Source organism: Hemiscyllium ocellatum, chromosome 11, assembly GCF_020745735.1.
Source record: "Hemiscyllium ocellatum isolate sHemOce1 chromosome 11, sHemOce1.pat.X.cur, whole genome shotgun sequence".
In the NCBI taxonomy this organism is placed as follows: Eukaryota; Metazoa; Chordata; class Chondrichthyes; order Orectolobiformes; family Hemiscylliidae; genus Hemiscyllium; species Hemiscyllium ocellatum.
In genome coordinates this window covers 57276409-57297660 of record NC_083411.1, presented here as the reverse complement: position 1 = coordinate 57297660, position 21252 = coordinate 57276409, and the positions used below count along the sequence as shown (strand labels likewise).

Genomic DNA, 21252 nt, shown 5'->3' with positions numbered 1-21252 from the left:
TGATTGATTCTGCCTCTTCTGCACTCTGGGGCAGTGAGATCCACAGATTCACAACCCTGTCAGAGAAATAGTTTCTCCTCACCCCAGTTTTGAACCTACTTCCTCTCAGGCTATATCTATGACCTCTTGTTCAAGACTGTCCGACAAGGAGGAATATCTGTTCCACATCTACCTTATCAATCCCCTTGAGCATTTTATGTGTGTCAATCAGATCATCCCTCATTCTTCTGATCTCCAGCGAGTACAAGTCCAACGTATTCAATTGTTCCTCATATGACAGCCCTTTCATCCCTTGAATCAACCTGGAGAACCTCCTCGGAACTGCTTTTAATGCCACCACATCCTTCCTCAAGTAAAGAAACCAGAACTGGATACAATACTCCAAGTATGGTCTCAACATCATCTCATACAATTGTGACAACATTACTTTTATAAACCAGTTCTTTTGCAATAAATGCCAAGATTCCACTTGCCTTTCTTATTAGATGCAGCCCCTACATCCCCACTTTCTGTGATTCATACACAAGGACACCCAGATCCCTCTACACTGAGGCACTTTGAATCTGCTTCTGATTTAATTAATAATTTGCTCTTTCATTATTCTTGCCAAAATATGTAACCTCGTACCTATCCACGTTAAATTCCATCTGCCAGATTCTAGTTCATTCTCTAGCTGTGAATTTTGTTTTGTTACATTCTGTCCCTCCCGGCAGCTCATTGATATAGATTGTCAACAATTGATGTCAGAGGATTGAACCCTGTGCTACCCCAATAGTTACAGTTCGCCAGAAGGACCCATTTATCCCGCCCCTCTGCTTTCTGTCAGTCAACCAATCCTCTATCCGAACCAATACTCTACCCCAAACACCCTCCGGTCTAACCTTTTGTATCAGTCTTAATGCAGCACCTTATCAATGTCTTCTAGAGGTCTAGATATAACACATCCACTGTGTCCCCATTATCCAACTTGATAGTTACATCCTCAGAAATTCCAACAATTTTGTCAAGTTCAACTTGTCCTGTATGAAACCATGCTGCCACTGGGGAATTGAGCTTTGTTGTTCCAAGTGGTCAGTTCTCTCCCTTATTATTGACTCCAGCAACTTCCTCATGACCGAGGTCAAACTAATTGATCTACAATTTTCCATGATTTGCCTATCTCTTTTTTCAAATACAGGCTTCACATTAAAGTGTTTCCAAATCACTGGCACCTTTCCAGAATCGAGGAAATTTTGGAATGTAGTAACTAATATATCCACTATCTCTGCTGCCTTAGGGTGCAGGCCATCAGGTCCTGGGGACTAATCTGCCTTTAATCCCATCAGTTTACTTAATACCTTTTCCCTAGTAATTTCACCAAGTTCCTCTATAGTAACTGCAGATTTTGGGAAGAAATTATAATCTTCCACTGCAAAAAGACACAAAATACTGGTTTAGTGCCTCTGCCATTTCTGAGTTTCCCATAATTACCTCACCATTTCCACCCTCTAAAGGGCCACCATTTACTTTCACTACTCTCTTCCTTTTTATATACTTATAGAAGCTTTTGGTGTCAGAGCTTATGGTTTTTGCTAGTTTCCTTTTATTGATCTCCTGATTCTCCAGAGTGTCTCAAACATTTGCAGTATGATATGCCCTAGTTTTTGTCTTTATGTTATCCTCGACCTCCTTGGTAAGCCATGGATTATCTTTTACCTTTCTATAATTCCTTTTCCTCTCAGGAATATACTTTAATTGACAGGTATTTAGTAACTCATTGAGCATTTGCCACCATTTTTCAAATGTCCTGCTCCTTTAATATTTTTCCTTAGTCCCCCAGGGCCAACTGCTTTCTCAGGCCTGTATAATGACTTTTGGCCAACATTAAAACTCCTGTATATGACTCTGTCTTCACTCTTGCCATCTGAATTTGAAACTATAGAAGGTTGTGATCACACCTTCCAAGATGATCCTTAACTACATGATCATTTACCAATCCTTCCTCATTACACAATACCAAATGTGAAGCAGCCAGTTGGTTCCATGACACGTTGCCATCAGAAAGAATCCCTCAGACACTCTATGAATCTTCCTTCAATACTACCCTTGCCAAGTTGATGAATCCAATCAATATCTATGTACAAATCACCCATAATTTCTGTTGTGGCTGGCTCATAAGCCCTCATTACTGCCTCATTTATACTAAGCCCTACTTTGGAAGTACTGTTTGAGAATCTGTAAATTATTCCTACCAAGGGGTTTCTTCCCTTGCCTTTTATTTCCACTCAGATTGATTCAACATCTTGGTTCGTAGTGCCAATATCTTTTCTTAATGCACCTTGATATCTCCCTTAACCAATAAAACAGCTCCACCTCCTATTCCTACTTGCCTATCCCTTTGGAATACTCATTACCCTAGGACATTTCACTCCCAGTACTGATCTTCCTGCAACCACATTTCAATAATCTTCACCAGGTGGTGTGACTGGTCTCTATTTGTGTTGTCAGGTCATCAACTTAACTCTGAATGCTGCATGCTTTTGCTAATAAGTTCTACTGGTTTGTCTTTCTCTTTTAATATTTGCTCATACACTCTCCGTTCTTACTTACTAATAACACTGAACCTCATCTCTCTCATTTACTCCAACTCACATTTTGATCTTCTATGATGCCTTCCCTCACCATCGCTGTTAGTGCAAATTGTATTGTGAAATCATTTGGATGCCGATGCAACTTTTCCCCAATTTTTATTTTGATGCAGGTGCTAATCATTTAAGACTAAGAGCTGCATTCTTCTTTCAGACAATAAGGGAACAATTGCTACAAAGAAATGTTGTGCGTTTGTCCACTAACATCACCAACAGCACTTTTTTGCCCAACACTGTCATAATTTCTTCAAAAGAAATGATTTTTTTAAGTGATGCAATGCCATTTTTACCTAAACCTGCAAACTGTGTGTCAACTCCCAGAGTGAGCAGCATGAAGAAAAATGAAACAGACCATAATGGTGCCCACGGTAACTGTGCAAGGGCCTCTGGGTAGGCAATGAAGACCAAACCGAAACCTGAACAGTGAATAGAATTGAAATGACATAATGAATGTTGCTATTAACTTGTTGTTGACATTCATTTCATTTCATTTATTACAGTTGCCAATATTAGCCAACATTTGCAAAACTATTCATGTCACCAAAGTTGTGCGGATATGTGTTTACAATAAAAAACATTAGTTATTATATATTTGTAATATTAATCACTTTCAATTCAGAAATTATAATATTTAGAAGCAGTGAACACTGAGTTCAGAGTGACATTTGCAATCTAAGCAAAAAAAGAATCTCTCTAATATATTGGTGAAACTGGCATTTTAAAACAGGGAATAATGTTGGAGAGTAGGGAATGGGGAGAAATAATTGAACGGATAATTTAGAGTGTTTCTTAAATGGTTGGGGATTGTAAAGTGTAGTTGTACAAAGAGACCTCAGTCTCCTTGGTGCTAAGTCACTGAGGGTTAACATGTGTGTGCAGCAAGCTATTAGGAAGCCTCATGGAATGTCATCCTTTATTGCAAGAGGATTTGAGTACAGGGATAGTGAAGTCTTGTTTCAGTTGTATAGCAGCTTGGTTAGGCCACACCTGGAAACTGTGCACAGTTTGGTCATTTTTTTCTCAGGAAAAATGTCATTGCATAGAGGGAGTGCAACAAACGTTCAGCAGACTTGCTCCTGGAATGGTAGAACTGTCCGATGAAGAAAGATTGGGAAAACTGGGCCTTACTCTCTAGAGTTTCGTAGAATGAAACTTACAACGTAGTTAAAGAGAACAACAGAGTAGCTGCAGGTAAGATATTTCCTCTGTCTGCAGAATCTAAAACCAGCGGCCATAATTTAAAACTAAGGGGGATGCCACTGAGGGCCAAGCTGACAAGAAATTAGTTTATTCAGAGTGTTGTGAAACATTGGAATTGTCCAGCACAGAGGGCTGTGGAGGTCAAGATTTGAGTAGATTTAAGATTGAGATTATTATATTTCTGATTCTCAGTGGTGTACAAGGTCAGGGAATGGAATGAGTAAAAAACATTGAAATGTTTGATCCTTCATTATTACATGGAGTAGTGAGGCAAACTACTCAGACTGAGTGGCCTACCCCTGTTCCTATGTTCCTGCCTCAGTTCAGGCTGTCAAACCACTCAGTGCTCAGACTATTGGAGTAATCAGAATGTGTGAACTGTGTTTTATTGTAACTTTACCTGGTCATTAATTACTTATCACAGCATCATCAACCGATACAAGTGGCTTAGCACAGAACATTTCCATGTTTCTTGCTCTTCATATTAAACATTTTTTAAAATGTACCACTGTCAAATTGAATATTTGAGCACATAATATGATCAGTAACTAATCGTCAATAAATAAAAACTGTCTCTGATTCACCTAAAAGCACAATATTATGGAATTCATTCAAAATTTACTTCTTAAATATAAAATGTGGCTCATATGAAATGTAATTCTAAGGTAAATAGCAAATCTTACAGCGGATTATAATGTTAACTGAGTGCTTTTGAAATTTACTATTCTGTGATTATTTCAAAAGCTCACTTTTAAGAGCTAGGGTTCAACCCCGGGCATACCATTGCATTATTCAGCTCCAATCCCTGTCCAGTATAAACCAAACATCATGTCAATGTGTCTTCAGAGCCTGGCTATCAGTTTGGATCTGAGGATTGATTATTGTGTCTGGACACTGGAATCACTGGAATGTTGGGTTGAATCACTTCAGAGAGAACATTAAAGCTGTCTGACCCTTGACAATTTTAACAGCTCTAGTTTACCTGACTGGGCAACCTCTGAAACGGGCTTATCTTGTATGTGAGCCATGTGTCCCAGGATGGAGAAGATGACAAATCCAGCAAACACACTCGTAGCACAATTAACAACACAGACAATGATGGTATCTCTGTAGCAGTTATTGTGGAACTTGTTGTAAGACGACAATGCTACTAAAGTGCCCCAACCCACTGAGATAGAAAAGAAAATTTGAGTCGCAGCATCTTTCCAGACCTGGTAAATACAAAATAGAATAGATGTCTGGAGGGAAATGAAACACAAACATGTACAACAGATAAACGACATTAATGTGAAGATAATGAGAACTCGTGTGGTTAATCCATGGTGAACTGAGCAAAGTAGCTCCCTCTGGTCAACAGTAACTCTTCTTAAACAGAACAGTCATCACTACAGTCGATTATTTACAGTTAAATTTCCTCTGGGATATCTGACACAGGTCTTTCTGGTATAATGAACGTTTCATTAACACAAATTACCTGTACCGTGATTGACGATTGGGGACGCTTTTCTAAAGTGCAAAAATTCAAAAAGTATGTTGGCTAGAACATGATTACATCGGCAACACTGTAAGTGCTCCTTGTATTGCGTGATTCTTGCATAGCGCAGGGTCACACGGAACGTGACTATTGCACTATCGAAGACGTGACTGTATACTCTTTCACCAGCCATGGTTTTCAGTGACTGACTCACTTGCAGTATTGTACTGACCATAGTTAATTCCATTCTTTTCGTGAAAGTAACAACAAAGAACACCTTTTACCATAAATAATGATCACTTTCATATTGTAATAATATCACAGTAGCTTAATATCAACAGGAACCAGTAAAATTACACTGTAATTTCTAGGATTATGTAAACAATGGTTAAATGATTTAAATGGAAATCAAAATCCAATTCCTGTCAGAAAAATTAAGCAATAAATAGTGTTCACCATTGTCTATTCACAAAGACTGCTGTATCTTTGGACTGAATACAAAATTCCAGCCATCATTATCCAGTATGCATGAGGACACTGTCAGCTTCACAAATGTGGTATTGCCTAGTCTGCCTATTTGCATTCACTGGGCTCCATGATGTTTCTGTCCTTATGCTGTTGACTGAATCACCTCGGAGATTTGTTTCAAGAAACATGACATTGAAATAGCCTTTTAATGACATGCCAAGCATTTACTTACTGCCAGTCACAATTTCTGGCACTTAAACTACCTACTGGAAGAATGGAATCACAGCTTGGAAGTCACCCACTCAAACTTACACTTCCTTTTCTGTCTCAGTCCTTGCATTGTTATATTCCAAGTACGATAATCTGACTGGTTCAAGATATAATCAGTTGCTTTCCAATGTTCACTCCAATGTAGATTTCAGATTTAGACAATGTTCTTTCATTTCCATCTCCCACTTCCAGGTACTTGCAGCACCAAATATCATTGACATAGAATGGATAAGGACAAGGCTCATCAAGAGTGGCTCTTTCTATTGCCCTGATACAGCAAAATGTGGGTCAGTATTTGCTTTGTAGGTCAATGAGGTATTTCACCTGAAACTCCTAAGTCATTTCCAAGATTTCAGAAAGGAGGAGGCATGAAGGAAGAATTCTATTGCATCCCAATCCCTATCATAATTCCTCATCAATTTCGATCCTCTCGTCCATCATAGCTGATGCCCTGACCTTCTTTCCTGTTAATGGCAGGATGATATAGACCTTAAACTGACTCTTTGAATTCATCACAAGCTTTGTTAAAAATTTCCAAGAATTGAATTAAGGACTCAAAAGCAATACACTGATTTTAAATCAATGATGAAAGTGAGGACTGCAGATGCTGCAGATCAGAGCTGAAAATGTGTTGCTGGAAAAGTGCAGCAGGTCAGGCAGCATCCAACGAGCAGGAGAATCGACGATTCGGGCATGAGCCCTTCTTCAGGAATGTCGATTCTCCTGCTCCTTGGATGCTGCCTGACCTGCTGCGCTTTCCCAGCAACACATTTTCAGTTTAAATCAATGATGACAAGCTAACAAAGTAAATGTGCTGAGGCACGAATCGATTCAACTAAAAATACTAATGAGACTCAATCATTCATATTGCTGTATTTACCTCAGCATCAGCCAGTCTGGAGAAGTCTGACTGGCTTCCGATGTAGAATTCAATTCCTTTAGAAGCTCCCTCCAGGGTAACCCCTCGGATCAGGAGTATGGTCAGAACCACGTAAGGGAATGTCGCAGTGAAATAAACCACCTGAGCATGGAGAGCACCTTGTTAGATTTTCCTGTATTACTGGTACAACAGAAGAAAATAAAACCTTGAAGCAGTACAAGGCCATGTGGCCCCACCATGCAATAAGATTCTGCCTGATCACCCTGACACTTGCCCTCTCCAGAACCTTTGACTCTCTTGTACATCAACAATTTGTCAAACTCTGCCTTGCATATATTCAATGATCTGACCTCTACTGCTTTCGGAGGAAGAGTATTTGAAAGATTAAAAATTCCACTTCATCTCTACCTCATTTGGAGAACCTTATTTTGTAACTGTGCTCCCTGTTCGAGATTCTCTGAGAAGGTCAAGCTTTCTAAGACCATTCGAAATCTTTGAAGATCATTTCTCGGTCTCCTAAATTCCTGTGAGTACAGGCTCAAACTTATATTTTCAAAAGAATTAATACAAAGACGTTCACTGAACTTTCTCCAATACAAATATACCCCCTAACTAAGGAGACCAAAACAGTAGCTGCTGTACCTTTGTAGCAAGTTTTGCCTACTTTTATACATCATTCACCTTGGAATAAAGACAATATTATCCAACCAAATGGCAAATTAAATGGATTCTCATCAATGCATCGAAGGGAACAGATGACAAACTGAAGAGGAATAGTAACATGGAAGATGTACGCAAGGATTGCGTTTTCATCTAGTTCACAGGGTTTGCATGTTGAGACTTTGTTTTGTGATACCTTGTTATAATGTGCTTATTTAAACACTGCTAAACCTATAGACATGAGGATCTCAAATTTGAATTTAGGCAACAAAATATGAAGATTTTTATTACAACAAAATGGTTTCTCGATTTAAAAGAATACTATAAAATGGCCTGTGAATCATACTGCTGAACATACTGCTGATTTGCAGAATTAACTTGCAGTTGAAAGATGAGGACAATAGAGTTTTCATAAGATAAACACTGATACATTAATTGACCATTTGAACAAACGTTGAACTAATACATGGCATGACAATTTACGTAAATTAGATATCCTTCTTAAAGGAAATACCATTGGATTAGCCTGTCTTCAATCATATCACCATATTACAATTGATTGGACATTTTTTTGTAGTTAAGAACCCTTTCCCAGAAAATATCATTAGATTAATTCACTGTAAATCATATGTGATTGGTCTTTCTTGTAATTAAGACTGTACTATTTCTTTAAAAACATGTAAATAATGTGTAATTTTCAAATGTAATTGCGCAACTTTTCCCCAGAACACAGAAGCTTCAATCTCTGTGTTGCTGGATAGAATTGCATCAAGGTACCTTAACTGAATCAACTAATGACCCTTGTTTTTTGAATAGACCGCATTTGTCGATTCCTTTGACCGATCTCGAACCCTTCTTAAGGGGACACAGGTCTTCAGACATAATAACAGAAATTACACAATGAAAAGAATCAGTTAAAGGTAATTCTTACCCAAGAAGCTCACCTCCTCACTGGGTAGGTACATAAAAGACACAGCAAGTTGTTCCTGACGTCAAGTTGGACCTTATGAGATTTCTCACCTGATTCTGCATTAAATCTCACCTTAGCACAGGCTGCTCATGTCACTAACAGATTCCACCCACAGTAACTGCTACACAGCTGTTACAACATATTCCTTCAACATTAATAACTACTAAAGGCACATTACACTGGAATGTCACATGTTGTGATTCTTCTAACAGCCTTAAAATTACATTTGCTCTTTGGTTTGGAACCTATCCAACAATACAACGGGGATGAAGGTCAGAGCTTTGTTAGTTAACCTCTGTTGTCCTCCAACCTATCACAGAATCTTCCTTTTACTCACCGAACCATATTCCCCATGTCCATTGTCTTAAGAAACCTCTTAAACTGTTATTTATTTCTCTCGGTCAGATGAAAGTCCATGGAAGTGAAAGATTAGCTCGGTTTGTCTTGACAGGTGCTTCACAAGCTGTTGAGCATTACCAGCATTTTATTGTTTTCACCTAATGATTGTTCCTCAGGTCTCAGTCCCATTCTCATGTCCAGACAAATCTCATTTCACTCAAATAAAACCCTGATCCTATCCTTCCCCATCACCGCCACCACACCCCCCCCATCCCCCACTCCCCCCCAACCCCCAATCCTTCCTCAGCCTTCCACAGCAATTGGAAATTCACCCAGAATTCCAGTGTCAGTGAGTGAACCCTTAGAATGAGGGACACATTGCAGGGGTTTGGGGAAGTTGCTGTTCTTTCCCTCAGGAGAACGTTCTTCAGATCTCCCTCAGGCCTGAAGTGTTGATGAATTATGAATCTCCCATTTCCCATAGAGACACTGTTAACATCACCTGGGAGATAAACCAGACACTTCACAAATTATTTATCGTTTCTAGCTTTACTGTTACTTTGTCACGAGTTTTAACTCTATTTATCACCAATCATTTACCTTTCCTGAAGATTTGATTCCTTTTGATAATGCTGCCCCAACTATTAGCCAGGCAAGAAGCAGACAGAGGGCTAAATACCAGATTACCTCCCCAGTCTCATCCATTGAACTGGAACGGCGTAAAACTGCTTTACTACAGAAAATAAGAACAAAAACATGTAGTAAGTTAGGACACTCTTCATTACACACAGATGTTTTTAGACATAGTGCATCAATGTATTTAACAAACAGAGTTGTGTAATATCTAAATTAATTTTTGATTTATAGAAGCTTTGATTCTTGCACTCAGAAATAAATGTGAAGTTTGATATTCTGTATGACATTTTTTTCCTCGTGTGTATTGATATTTTTCAATGTAAAGCTTTGTTCAAACAAGTTGATGAGATTCCCTGCAGCTGATTTGATGTGAAAGAGTTTCTGACAATGTTTCACTGACTGCTTCACAATGCACTGTGAAACCTATCTGGTTTAGTCACTATGTCTTCCAATGAATTCAGCTCCTTCATCTTCCTACACATGGTATCTACCTCCAGACAGTTAATCTAAATCCAGTCCCAGGACTGTGTGTTAAAATAATAACTTATTACAATTAAAAGCAGAGAAATGAACATCAGTCACACATGATTCTAACCATTTCATGTTTAAGAATTCTGGTCATGAATATTATCCTTGAAGAGCAAGAAAACAAAGAAAAGTGTTTTGCTTTATAAATATTGTCAAAGTTACAATGCTTAGAAACCAGAGGAATATTAAATAGTAAAAGTTTCCTTTCCATGATGCCATTTTGTAACAAGTGTGCAATGTAAATAATACCTCAATCAAAATGAAACAGCTTCTCTCTCATTAAACACATATAAACAAACTAACCAACCCAAGAGGAGTTACTGGCCCAGCTGTGTAGGTTATTGGTGCAGCTATCTGCAGCAAGGTACTTACTCCCAGTATTGCTCACTCGGGCCCTGGTGAGGATTGGAGATTTCTGATCCATTTGGACAAGATCCATTGTTTTCCTGCAGCTGTGTTATATTAACGATTTCAAAATATCCATCAGTCAGAGTGAGATTGCAGGGAGTCTCTGGAAAATATGTTTCAGTATTATACATCAATTTTGCATTCCATTTCAATATAACCAGGGTCACTGTTTCACTCTGACTGAATTAGTTAATCCTTTTGATTACATGGGTAAGGTTATGCATAGATCAGAACACAGAGGTACAGTCCGTGCACTCACTCTCAGCACAGTCCTGCTCTGGTGCTCAATCTGCTTAATCTCTTGTTGGATAAAAGTCTGCATAAAAGTAATTAGAAAACCAAATTAAAATGGTACTGTATATAAAAAGTTACTTCAAAAGTATTCACTAGTAGTTATTGGAGAAGACTTTAAGGATTATAATGGGCTGGATTATCCAGGGAAGGAGAGTCTCACATACCTTGCTACACCACTCCTTGTTTTACAAAATGAATGAATGGAGCTCCACAGTTCTGAGCGGTAGATTCAACTCAGGGCTCTCTCAGAAATGGGGAGCCACATTTTCAATCTGACAGTGCTTTCACAGCACAGAGCCTGCCAGGGGAAAGCAAAACCCCTTTTCACAACTGCTGTCTTCTCACATTTTAATGTTCCTGACAGCTGCTGTCAAACAGGAAGTTCATAACATAAATGTGTGTTAGGGTGCAGGGAAGGGAAGGTGCTAAACTGATAGGAAAAGGGTGCCAGCTAAATAGGGTGCATGTAGGTAGGGTGCAGATATGCAAATCGAGAGCTATGTAAAATTCCATGTGGATAGGAGCAGGGTGACAGGTTGCCAGGTGGATAAGGTGCCAGCTGAGGAGGTGTAGGGTGCCAAGTGGGTAAGATGCCATGGTGCAGGATACCAATGGAGTTTGCTAAATAGTCCAGTGTTGAGGGTAACTTGAGGATGATAGGAGAATTTTTTGGGGGAAGGGAGCAGTCTTGTTGGTCGGTTCCAGTAGCAACAACATTGGTGGAGGGGGATGGAGTCCAATGGTAACAGTGAATGGGAGGGTGGGGACAAGTTTCATATCGGCAGAGAACTGGGGGTGATATCACATTTCCAGAGGAAGTTGGGGGCAGGGTGTCACAGCTGTGAAGCCATGTGCAGGGTTTTCAGAGCAGATTGTTAATTATTGATTGTACTGAAGCTTTCTTAGTGAGGTGGAGGATTTTCATAAAGAAGATCTCCTTCTCTAGCTGTGGTTACACACAAAAAGAATGCATTTATATTTAGTTTGTGATGCATTTAATTTTAAAAGCCTTTCAGCTGATTGGTGACTGAAGCAGGATGCTGTTAAATAAGATAAGAGCACATGGCATTTGGGGCATAGTACTGGCATGGATAGAGGATTGGCTGCCTGGCAGAAGATAGAGAGTGGTGATAAAGGGGCTTTTTTGGGTATTGCAGACGGTGACTAGTGGAGTTCTGCAGGTATCAGTGTTGGGACCTTCACATTATACATTAACAATCTGGATGAAGGAGCTAAGGGCATTGTTGCTAAGTTTGCAGATGAGACAAGCTAAGTGAAGGGACAGGTAGTGGTGAGGAAGTGAGGAGGTTATAGAAGGCTTACAGAGATTAAGAGAGTGGGCAAAGAAGTGGCAGATGGAATACAATGTGGAAAAGTGTGAGGAAGTGCACTTTGGTAGGAAGAATAGAAGCATAGACTATTTTCTAAATGGGGAAAGGCTTCAGAAATCTGAAGTACACATGGTCTTGAGAGTCTTGGTTCAGGATTCCCTTAAGGTTAACATGCAAGTTTCATTGGCAGTTATGAAGGCAAATGCAACTCACTTCAAGAGAGCTAGAACTCAAGAACAGGGATGTACTGTAGAGTCTGTGTAAAGCTTTGGTCAGGCCTCATTTGGAATATTGTGAGCAGTTTTGTGCCCTGTATCTAAGGAAGGATGTGCTGGCATTGGAAGAGATTCAGAGGAGGTTTACAAGAATGATCCTGGGGATGAAGGGCTTATCACATGATGAGCAGTTGAGGACTCTGTGTCTTTCCTTGAGGGTGTATCTCAGTGAAATTTTAAGAATACTGACAGGCCTGGATAGAGTAGATGTGGAGAAGTTGTTTCCATGCATAGGAGAGGCCAGGATCCTAGGGCACAGTCTCAGAGTGGAGGGATAACCCTTTTGAACTGAGGTGAGGAGAAATTTCTTCAGCCAGAGAGTGATGAATCTATGGAACTCATTGCTACAGAGGGCTGTGGAGGCCAAGTCATTGGGTGAATTTAAGGCAGAGATAAAATAGTTCTTAATTGGTAAGGTGATCAAGCATTACAGGGAGAAGGCAGAAGAATGAGTTTGAGAAACATATCAGTGATGATCGAATAGTGGAGCATACCTGATGGGACAATTGGCTTAATTCTGCTCCTATATCTTATGGTCTTATGATCTTACGGACATCCATAATTACTCTGAGCCCAGATGAACCACATTGTTGAATGTACTCTTATCAATTCACTTTCAGAAACTAGCAATGTAAAAATGAAATTTCAAATAACATAAATCTCAAGGATAAGATGAAACAACTGTTTTCAAAAATTACATTGTAATTTTAGCTCAAAAATAACTTCTTCATATCTGAATTATTTTTGGCAAGATGTAACATTCCAAATTCTGAAGTAGAAGATGTAGAAATCGATCGCTACTTGAATGAGTCCTAGCCTATGGAGATAAGGACTTCCATCACTGAATTCTGTGGGTGTATAATGGAAAATCCATGTCTTCTGGGTGTTGATAGATGTCCCTAACTGTATGGTATTAGACAGACAATGATTCTATTCTTTATAAATTAAAAACTAAAAAGATGACTTCGTCACGGATTTTGAAATACTAAATGGAACAAATAACATCAAGAGTCATCGAGTCAGAGAGATGTACAGCACAGGAACAGACCTTTCAGTCCAACTTGTCCATGCTAAAAAACATATCCGAAATTAATCTAGTCCGATTTGCCAACATTTGGCCCGTATCCATCTCAACCCTTCACATTCATATACACATCCAGCTAACTTTTAAATGTTTTAATTGTACCAGCTTCCATCACTTCGTCTGAGGCAGAGAAAAACTGAGTTCTATTCTTCTGGAATATTGGATAATGGAAATGTCCTAAAATTTCGAGAGTTTTTTTTTGGAATAAAGATATGAAGCTCTTCAATGCAAAAATACAGGACTGTGGATGATCCCTGACTGCATTGTACACTCTGGGACTGTCGGTGATCCCTGACAGTATTGTACAGACTGGGACTGTGGGTGTATCCCTGACTGTATTGTACAGACTGGGACTGTGGGTGATCCCTGACTGTATTGTACAGACTGGGACTGTGGTGATCCCTGACTGTATTGTACAGATTGGGACTGTGGATGATCCCTGACTGTATTGTACAGACTGGGACTGTGGGTGATCCCTGACTGTATTGTACAGACTGGACTGTGGGTGATCCCTGACAGTATTGTACAGACTGGGACTGTGGGTGATCCCTGACTGTATTGTACAGACTGGACTGTGGGTGATCCCTGACTGTATTGTACAGGCTGGGACTGTGGGTGATCCCTGACTGTATTGTACAGACTGTGGATGATCCCTGACTGTATTGTACACTCTGGGACTGTGGTGATCCCTGACTGTATTGTACAGACTGGACTGTGGATGATCCCTGACTGTACAGACTGGGACTGTGGGTGATCCCTGACAGTATTGTACACTCTGGGACTGTGGGTGATTCCTGACTGTATTGTACAGACTGGGACTGTGAGTGATCCCTGACTGTATTGTACAGACTGGCACTGTGGGTGATCCCTGACTGTATTGTACAGACTGGGACTGTGGGTGATCCCTGACTGTATTGTACAGACTGGACTGTGGGTGATCCCTGACTGTATTGTACAGACTGGGACTGTGGGTGATCCCTGACTGTATTGTACAGACTGGGACTGTGGGTGATCCCTGACTGTATTGTACAGACTGGACTGTGGGTGATCCCTGACTGTATTGTACAGACTGGGACTGTGGTGATCCCTGACTGTATTGTACAGACTGGGACTGTGGGTGATCCCTTACTGTATTGTACAGACTGGGACTGTGGGTGATCCCTGACTGTATTGTACAGACTGGGACTGTGGGTGATCCCTGACTGTATTGTACAGACTGGGACTGTGGGTGATCCCTGACTGTATTGTACACTCTGGGACTGTGGTGATCCCTGACAGTATTGTACAGACTGGGACTGTGGGTGATCCCTGACTGTATTGTACAGACTGGGACTGTGGGTGATTTATCACCATATTGTGCAGACTGTAGTTGATGTCCAGGATCACCCACAGCCCCAGTCTGTACAGTATGGTCAGGGGAACACCCACAATCCCAGTTTATTTAAAAGTAGATTTTCTTTCAAACCTGAAGTGTTTTGTCCTCTGTTTCAGAAATTTCAACTTGACTCACATCAAGATTTCACATTAAGTCTTGTCAATTCACACAACATGAACCTTTGATAGTGACATGAGACATCCTGAGTTAATTAGTGTTATTGTGGAAGATGAGATGAAATTAAAGAGATGAGACATTTAAATAATTGCAACAAAAACTCTGTGTGTCTTAGAGTCAGACTGTGTAAGAAATATATGTGAGATGATCGATATTTGGAAAAACTCAGAGAAAGAGAATAAGTTAAGAAAATGATAGCTGCAAAAAACACAGTAATAGACAGAGAAGGGAGTCAGTGTGAGACACAATACAGGGATGGAGAGAGATACAAACAATGAACGCAGTCAGAAAGAACACAACACAGACTTATTGACAAGGTGAAAGTAAACGTGAGACATGTGAAAGACTGTTAAATTCTGATGTTTCACTATTTATTTCTGACTGACTGTCCTGCTATTCCAGTGACTCAGTGCCATGATTCCTGCTGCTGCTTTCTATCCGAGTCTTTCTGCTGTATGGCCACAATGAGGATGGTCACTGAAACTATTGTTCATCTCTCTCCCTCACTCAGACTGACAGAATGAACAATGAACAGTCAGTGTGTACACTTTCCCCAGTAGAAGCTAACACTGTACCTTTGGGGTCCTGCTGCATGTTTCATCTGCTCCCCACCAACTGAAGCAGTCTGCCCATGGTAGGGGTGATTGGAAGGAAGCAAACAGGTAGTATAGACTGTAGCCAACGATGCAGTTGTACGAAATGTTGGACATTGTAATCAGAAGCATCATAGCAATCCCCACACCTGAAAACAGAAGAAAGAACAGGGGAGTCTGGTTTGTGAATTATTGATTTAAAATAATGTATTTGACATGCATTTGGCTGGTCATTCAACCAAATTGGATTTTCTTTCAGTGAGCACAGGACAGAACAGGGAGACTGCCGTGGCTGACCACACCTTTGGGGAAATATCGGTTTTGTTTAATCGATTATGTTGGCTGCTTCAACATTCAGTGTCCAACAGTAAAGATTTCAAAGGCTTTTTGTATTAAACAGGAAATGTTAATTATGTTATAGTTCTTTGTCTAGATTACAAGAATGATGCTCCTTGTCTTCACCTTTATATGCCCTCTCACTAATTCTTTAGGACACCATTTTCATTGTGAGTGGTGATAATCACACATGCCCAGTCTTAGGCCATAAGGTCATAAGATATAGGAGCAGAATTAGGCCATTCATCCCACTGAGTCTGCTCTGCCATTCAGTCATGGCTGATATATTTTTGAACCTCATTCTCTTGAGTTCTCCCCATAACTCTTGCACCCCTTACCACCAAGAACCTATCTATCTCTGTCTTGAGTATACTCAATGACTTGGCCTCCACAACCTGCTGCATCAATGAGTTCCACAGAGTCACCACCCTCTGGCTGTGGACATTCCTCTTTATCTCAGTTCTGATGAGTTGTCCCTTCAGCTTGAGGTTGTTCCCTCATGTCCCAGTCTCTCCTACTAGTGGAAACATCTTCTCCAGGTTTACTCTATTCAGACCATTCATTATTCTGTAAATTTCATTATTCTGTAAATGTCATTATTCTGTAAATCCTCCTAGGCTCCTTTGAGTCCTTAACTGTTCCTCATTTGACAATCCCTTCATCCCTGGGATCATTCTTGTAAACCTCCTCTGGACCCCTCCAAGGCCAGAACATCCTCTCTGAGACATGGGGTCCAAACATTTTCATATATTTCAAATGCCGTCTGACCAGAGCCTTATAGAACCTCAGTAGCACATCTCTGCTCTTATATCCTAACCCTCTTGAAATGAATGTTAACGCTGTATTTGCCTTCCTACCTGCCAACTGAACCTGCATGTTAACTTTAAGGGAATCCTAAACTCCTACCCTTTATGTTTCGGTTTTCCAAAGCCTTTCCCCAATTTGAAAATAGTCTTTGTTTCTATTCTTCTTACCAAATTGCATAACTCTCACAATTTCCCATCCTGTATTCCATCTGCCATTTCTTTGCCCACTCTCCTCACTACTGTAAGTACTTCTGCAGCCTTCCCACTTCCTCAGCCCTTCCTGTCCCTCTACCAATCTTTGCGACAACTGCAAACGTAGCAACGATGCCCCCAGTCCCTTTGTCCAGATTGTTAATGTATAATGTTGTGGTCCCAACAGTCCTTGTGGAACTGGTGGATTTATCCCTAATCTCTGCCCTCTGACAGTCAGCCAATCCTCTATCCATGTCTGGATGGGTTACTGTTTGGAGAGTCAGTGTAGACTTGTTGGGCCAAAGGGCCTATTTCCACACTAATCTAACCATGTCAGGACCTTGCCCCTAACACCACCGGCTCTTATCCCATTTAGCAGCTTCATACATGGCTCCTGATTTTAGGCCTTCTGGAAATTCAAATAGATCACATCCATTGGTTCTCCTTCGTCTAACCTGCTCATTACCACCTTAAAGAATTCTAACAAACTTGTCAGACATGACCTACCCTCGATGAAGCTGTGCTAACTCAGCCCTACTTTACCATGCACTTCCAAACCCTCCACAATCTCATCCTTAATAATGGACTGTAAAATCTTATAAATGATCAAGGTCAGACTAACCGGCTTATAGTTTCCTCCCTTCTGCCTCCATACCTTCCGAAACAGGGATGTTACATTAACCATTTTCCAGTTGTCTGGCAACTTCCTTGACTCCAGTGATTCCTGAATGTTCACCAACAATGCCAGTACAATCTCCTCAGCTATCACCTTCAGGATTCTGGGGTGTAGTCCATCTGACCCAGCTGAATTACTCACCTACAGACCTTGCAGCTTCCCCAGCACCTTCCCCACAGGAATGGCCCCTACACTCACCTCTGCCTCCTGACTCTTGACATCCTGGCACACTAATGGTGCCTTCCACCAGTGAAGACTGATGCAAAGTCCCTATTCACTTTCTTCACCATTTCTTTGTTCCCCATTACTACTTCCCCAGCCTCATTTTCTAATGGTCCAATGTCCACTCTCACCTCTTTCTGACCTTTTATGCATCTAAAGCAACTCTTGCAATCTTCTTTTATATTACAATCTGCTTATCGTCAGATTTCATCTTCTTCCCCCTTATTGCTTTTGTAAGTATCCTCTGCTAGTTTTTAACTGCCTCCAAATTTCCAGACTTCCCACTAATTTTCACCACATTGGATGCTTTTCCTTTTGATTTGATGCTATTCCTGACTTCCCTTGTCTGCCGTGGTTGCCTCATCCTCCCTTTACTATGTTTCTTCTTCCTTGGGATGAATTTCTGTTTTGCCCCTCAAACTACCTCCAGAAACTCCTGCTATTGCTGCTCTACCGTCCTCCCTGTTATGGTCCCCTTCCAATCAACTCAGGTCAGCCCCTCCCTCATGGCTTTCTGGTTGCATTGACTCAATTGTAAAGATCTTACACCAGATTCCTGCTCTTCCATTTCAAACTGAAGGGTGAATTTTATCATATTATGGCCACTGCCCCCGATGGATCATTCACCTTAAGCTCCTTAATCGAGTTTACCTCATTACACAGCACCAAATCCAGAATTGCCTGTCCCCTGGAGGGCTCTATCACAAGTTGCTCGAACAAATCACCTCGTAGACATTCTGCAAATCCCTTTTTTATTGGATCCCCTACCAACCTGATTTTCCTCGTCCAGTTGTATATTGAAGACTCCCATGATTACTGCAATTGTGCATCATTTTTTACATGCCTTTTCTACCTCCTGATTTATTTTCTGACCCATATCCTGACTGCTGCTGGGAGGCCTGGACATAACTCTCGTCAGGGTCATTTTTGCTCTGCAAACCCTCAATTTTCCAAGATGGCGACAGTGTAGCAGGGCTGCATGCAGACTCTTATCTAGAGCTCATCCACTTCCATCTACGTTTTAAAAATCTTTTAATTTCTGCTCTCTCTTGATTTTTTTTCTTTTCATTTCTCGTTTCTTTGGTGGGTTGGTCAGAGGCAACAAGAGCAGGCTTTACACGGAGTGGTGACAGCCTTCCGGTAATTGGAGGTGGCAGTGATGGTAGCAAGGACATTCCCCTGCTCCTCCAGCAATCGGAGACGGAGGTGATGGACTCTTTAAGGTGCCAGTGCTGGCATATTGGAGGACGGTGGCTGGAGTGGGAATCTTGGCACACCAGCAGACTGGCCTGTCAGTGGAATGAGGCACTCCGGCTCGCAGTAGGCCCAGAGCGGGGACACCTGGTGTCACCAAGGCATCAGCGGAGCAGGAGACTCCTGGCTGGAATCACGGGAGGCCCGGAGTGGGAACTCTTGGTTGTGGGGCCCAACAGTCTACCCAGTATTGGAGGCAGCATTGAAATGGGCCCAGCAGTGATGAGATGGTGCCTGAAGAATGGTGACTCCTATAACAGCGGGTCCAGTGCAGACAGCTGCAAGTCAGTGGAGATGGGCGAGTGACACAGTTGTGGCATCTCTCTCCAGTCTCTCTTTGCAAAGGCATATTCCAGCAGGAGATGTGAGACAGTCACAAACTCCCCCTCCTTAAACCGATTTGTAGGCAACATGCAGTGGCGCAGACAATCCAGGCGTACGTGAAGAATCTCACAGGTACTGCCCTTCTCACCATGAGCCAAGTGATGTCATGGTGCTTGTTGGAAAATTCTGGCGATGAGGCATTCTGCGAAATGACTTTGACAGTCTGCTGACTAACCTGTCCTTTTCCAACAGGGTCTTGAGGATGCTACATACTGACCTCTTCCTAATAGACCTGTGATGAAAAGTGTTTTGAAATTCTTCACAAAGGAAAAGCGATATGGAACAGTCAAATTCCTTGGAGCAGTCTGCAGCAACAAGACCAGTCCCATCCTTCACAACACCAGGGACAAGTAGAACCTCAGTACATAGTCAGATTTAGTGTTTGTGTACTGAGGAGCCACACACAGCTTGATGCAGCCACACACAAAGAAGGACAGGTCATACACAAGAGAAACCAACACTTGTCACAGATGTGGTCACATTGAACCTCATATCATCCGTCATCATTTCCGCCACCTCCAAACGGACCCCACCACCAGGGATATATTTCCCTCCCCTCCCCTATCAGCGTTCCGAAAAGACCACTCCCTCCGTGACTCCCTTGTCAGGTCCACACCCCCCACCAACCCAACCTCCACTCCCAGTACTTTCCCCTGCAACTGCAAGAAATGCAAAACTTGCACCTACACCTCCCCCCTTACTTCCCTTCAAGGCCCCAAGGGATCCTTCCATATCTGCCACAAATTCACCTGCACCTCCACACACATCATTTGCTGCATCCGCTGCACCCGATGTGGCCTCCTCTATATTGGGGAGACAGGCCGCCTACTTGCGGAACATTTCAGAGAACACCTCTGGGACACCCGGACCAACCAATCCAACCACCCCGTGGCTCAACACTTCAACTCCCCCTCCCACTCCGCCAAGGACATGCAGGTCCTTGGACTCCTCCATCACCAGACCATAGCAACACGATGGCTGGAGGAAGAGTGCCTCATCTTCTGCCTAGGGACCCTCCAACCATAAGGGATGAACTCAGACTTCTCCAGTTTCCTCATTTCCCCTCCCCCACCTTGTCTCAGTCCCAACCCTCGAACTCAGCACCACCTTCCTAACCTGCAATCTTCTTCCTGACCTCTCCGCCCCAACCCCCACTCCAACCTATCACCCTCACCTTAACCTCCTTCCATCTATCGCACTTCCAACACCCCTCCCCCAAGTCCCTCCTCCCTACCTTTTATCTTAGCCTGCTTGGCACACTCTTCTCATTCCTGAAGAAGGGCTCATGCCCGAAACGTCGATTCTCCTGCTCCTTGGATGCAGCCTGACCTGCTGCGCTTTTCCAGCAACACATTTTCAGCTCCTCAGTAGGGTCCATCAACTCCAATTTCATGCAGTTACAAGATATTGCCTAGCCCTGCATCTCGATTTTATTTAAAAAGTTCTTAATTTGTTTTTTTTCAAAAAATTCCAACTGATCTTTTAATTTGTAACCTTAAATATTTCCCTTATTTACCTTCAACCTGAAAGTAGCCAATAATAGTCATGTTAGTAGCTATTATCAACCAATGAACTTATGCCTTACCAGTGATGTCACTCTGCTGTGTTAGGTCCCGAATCCTGGGTTTCAATTCATCATTTTTATAAAAAGAACCTGACAAACTATGAGCCAAAAACCAATAGACAGCATGTACCACATCTAATAACGTGTATGGCAGATCAGAGTGCAACATTACTTCACAAGCTTGGCTTTAACCTTTGTCAGATAAGGGAGGTTTATTATTATTTATTAA

The 21252-nt window shown here is 41.5% G+C and overlaps 1 protein-coding gene across 1 annotated transcript in view; it reads right to left on the bottom strand.

Annotated features, from left to right (window-relative positions):
• The window catches only part of LOC132820017 (sodium- and chloride-dependent neutral and basic amino acid transporter B(0+)-like), a 51171-nt gene that overhangs the window by 28909 nt on the left and 1010 nt on the right, over positions 1-21252 (bottom strand). The window contains exons 3-8 of the mRNA XM_060831943.1: positions 15572-15738; positions 10425-10561; positions 9489-9621; positions 6920-7060; positions 4810-5038; positions 2918-3043 (exon numbers count right to left, since the gene is read on the bottom strand). Coding sequence (XP_060687926.1) covers positions 2918-3043; positions 4810-5038; positions 6920-7060; positions 9489-9621; positions 10425-10561; positions 15572-15738 — 933 coding nt within the window. The remainder of the gene's footprint in view (positions 1-2917; positions 3044-4809; positions 5039-6919; positions 7061-9488; positions 9622-10424; positions 10562-15571; positions 15739-21252) is intronic.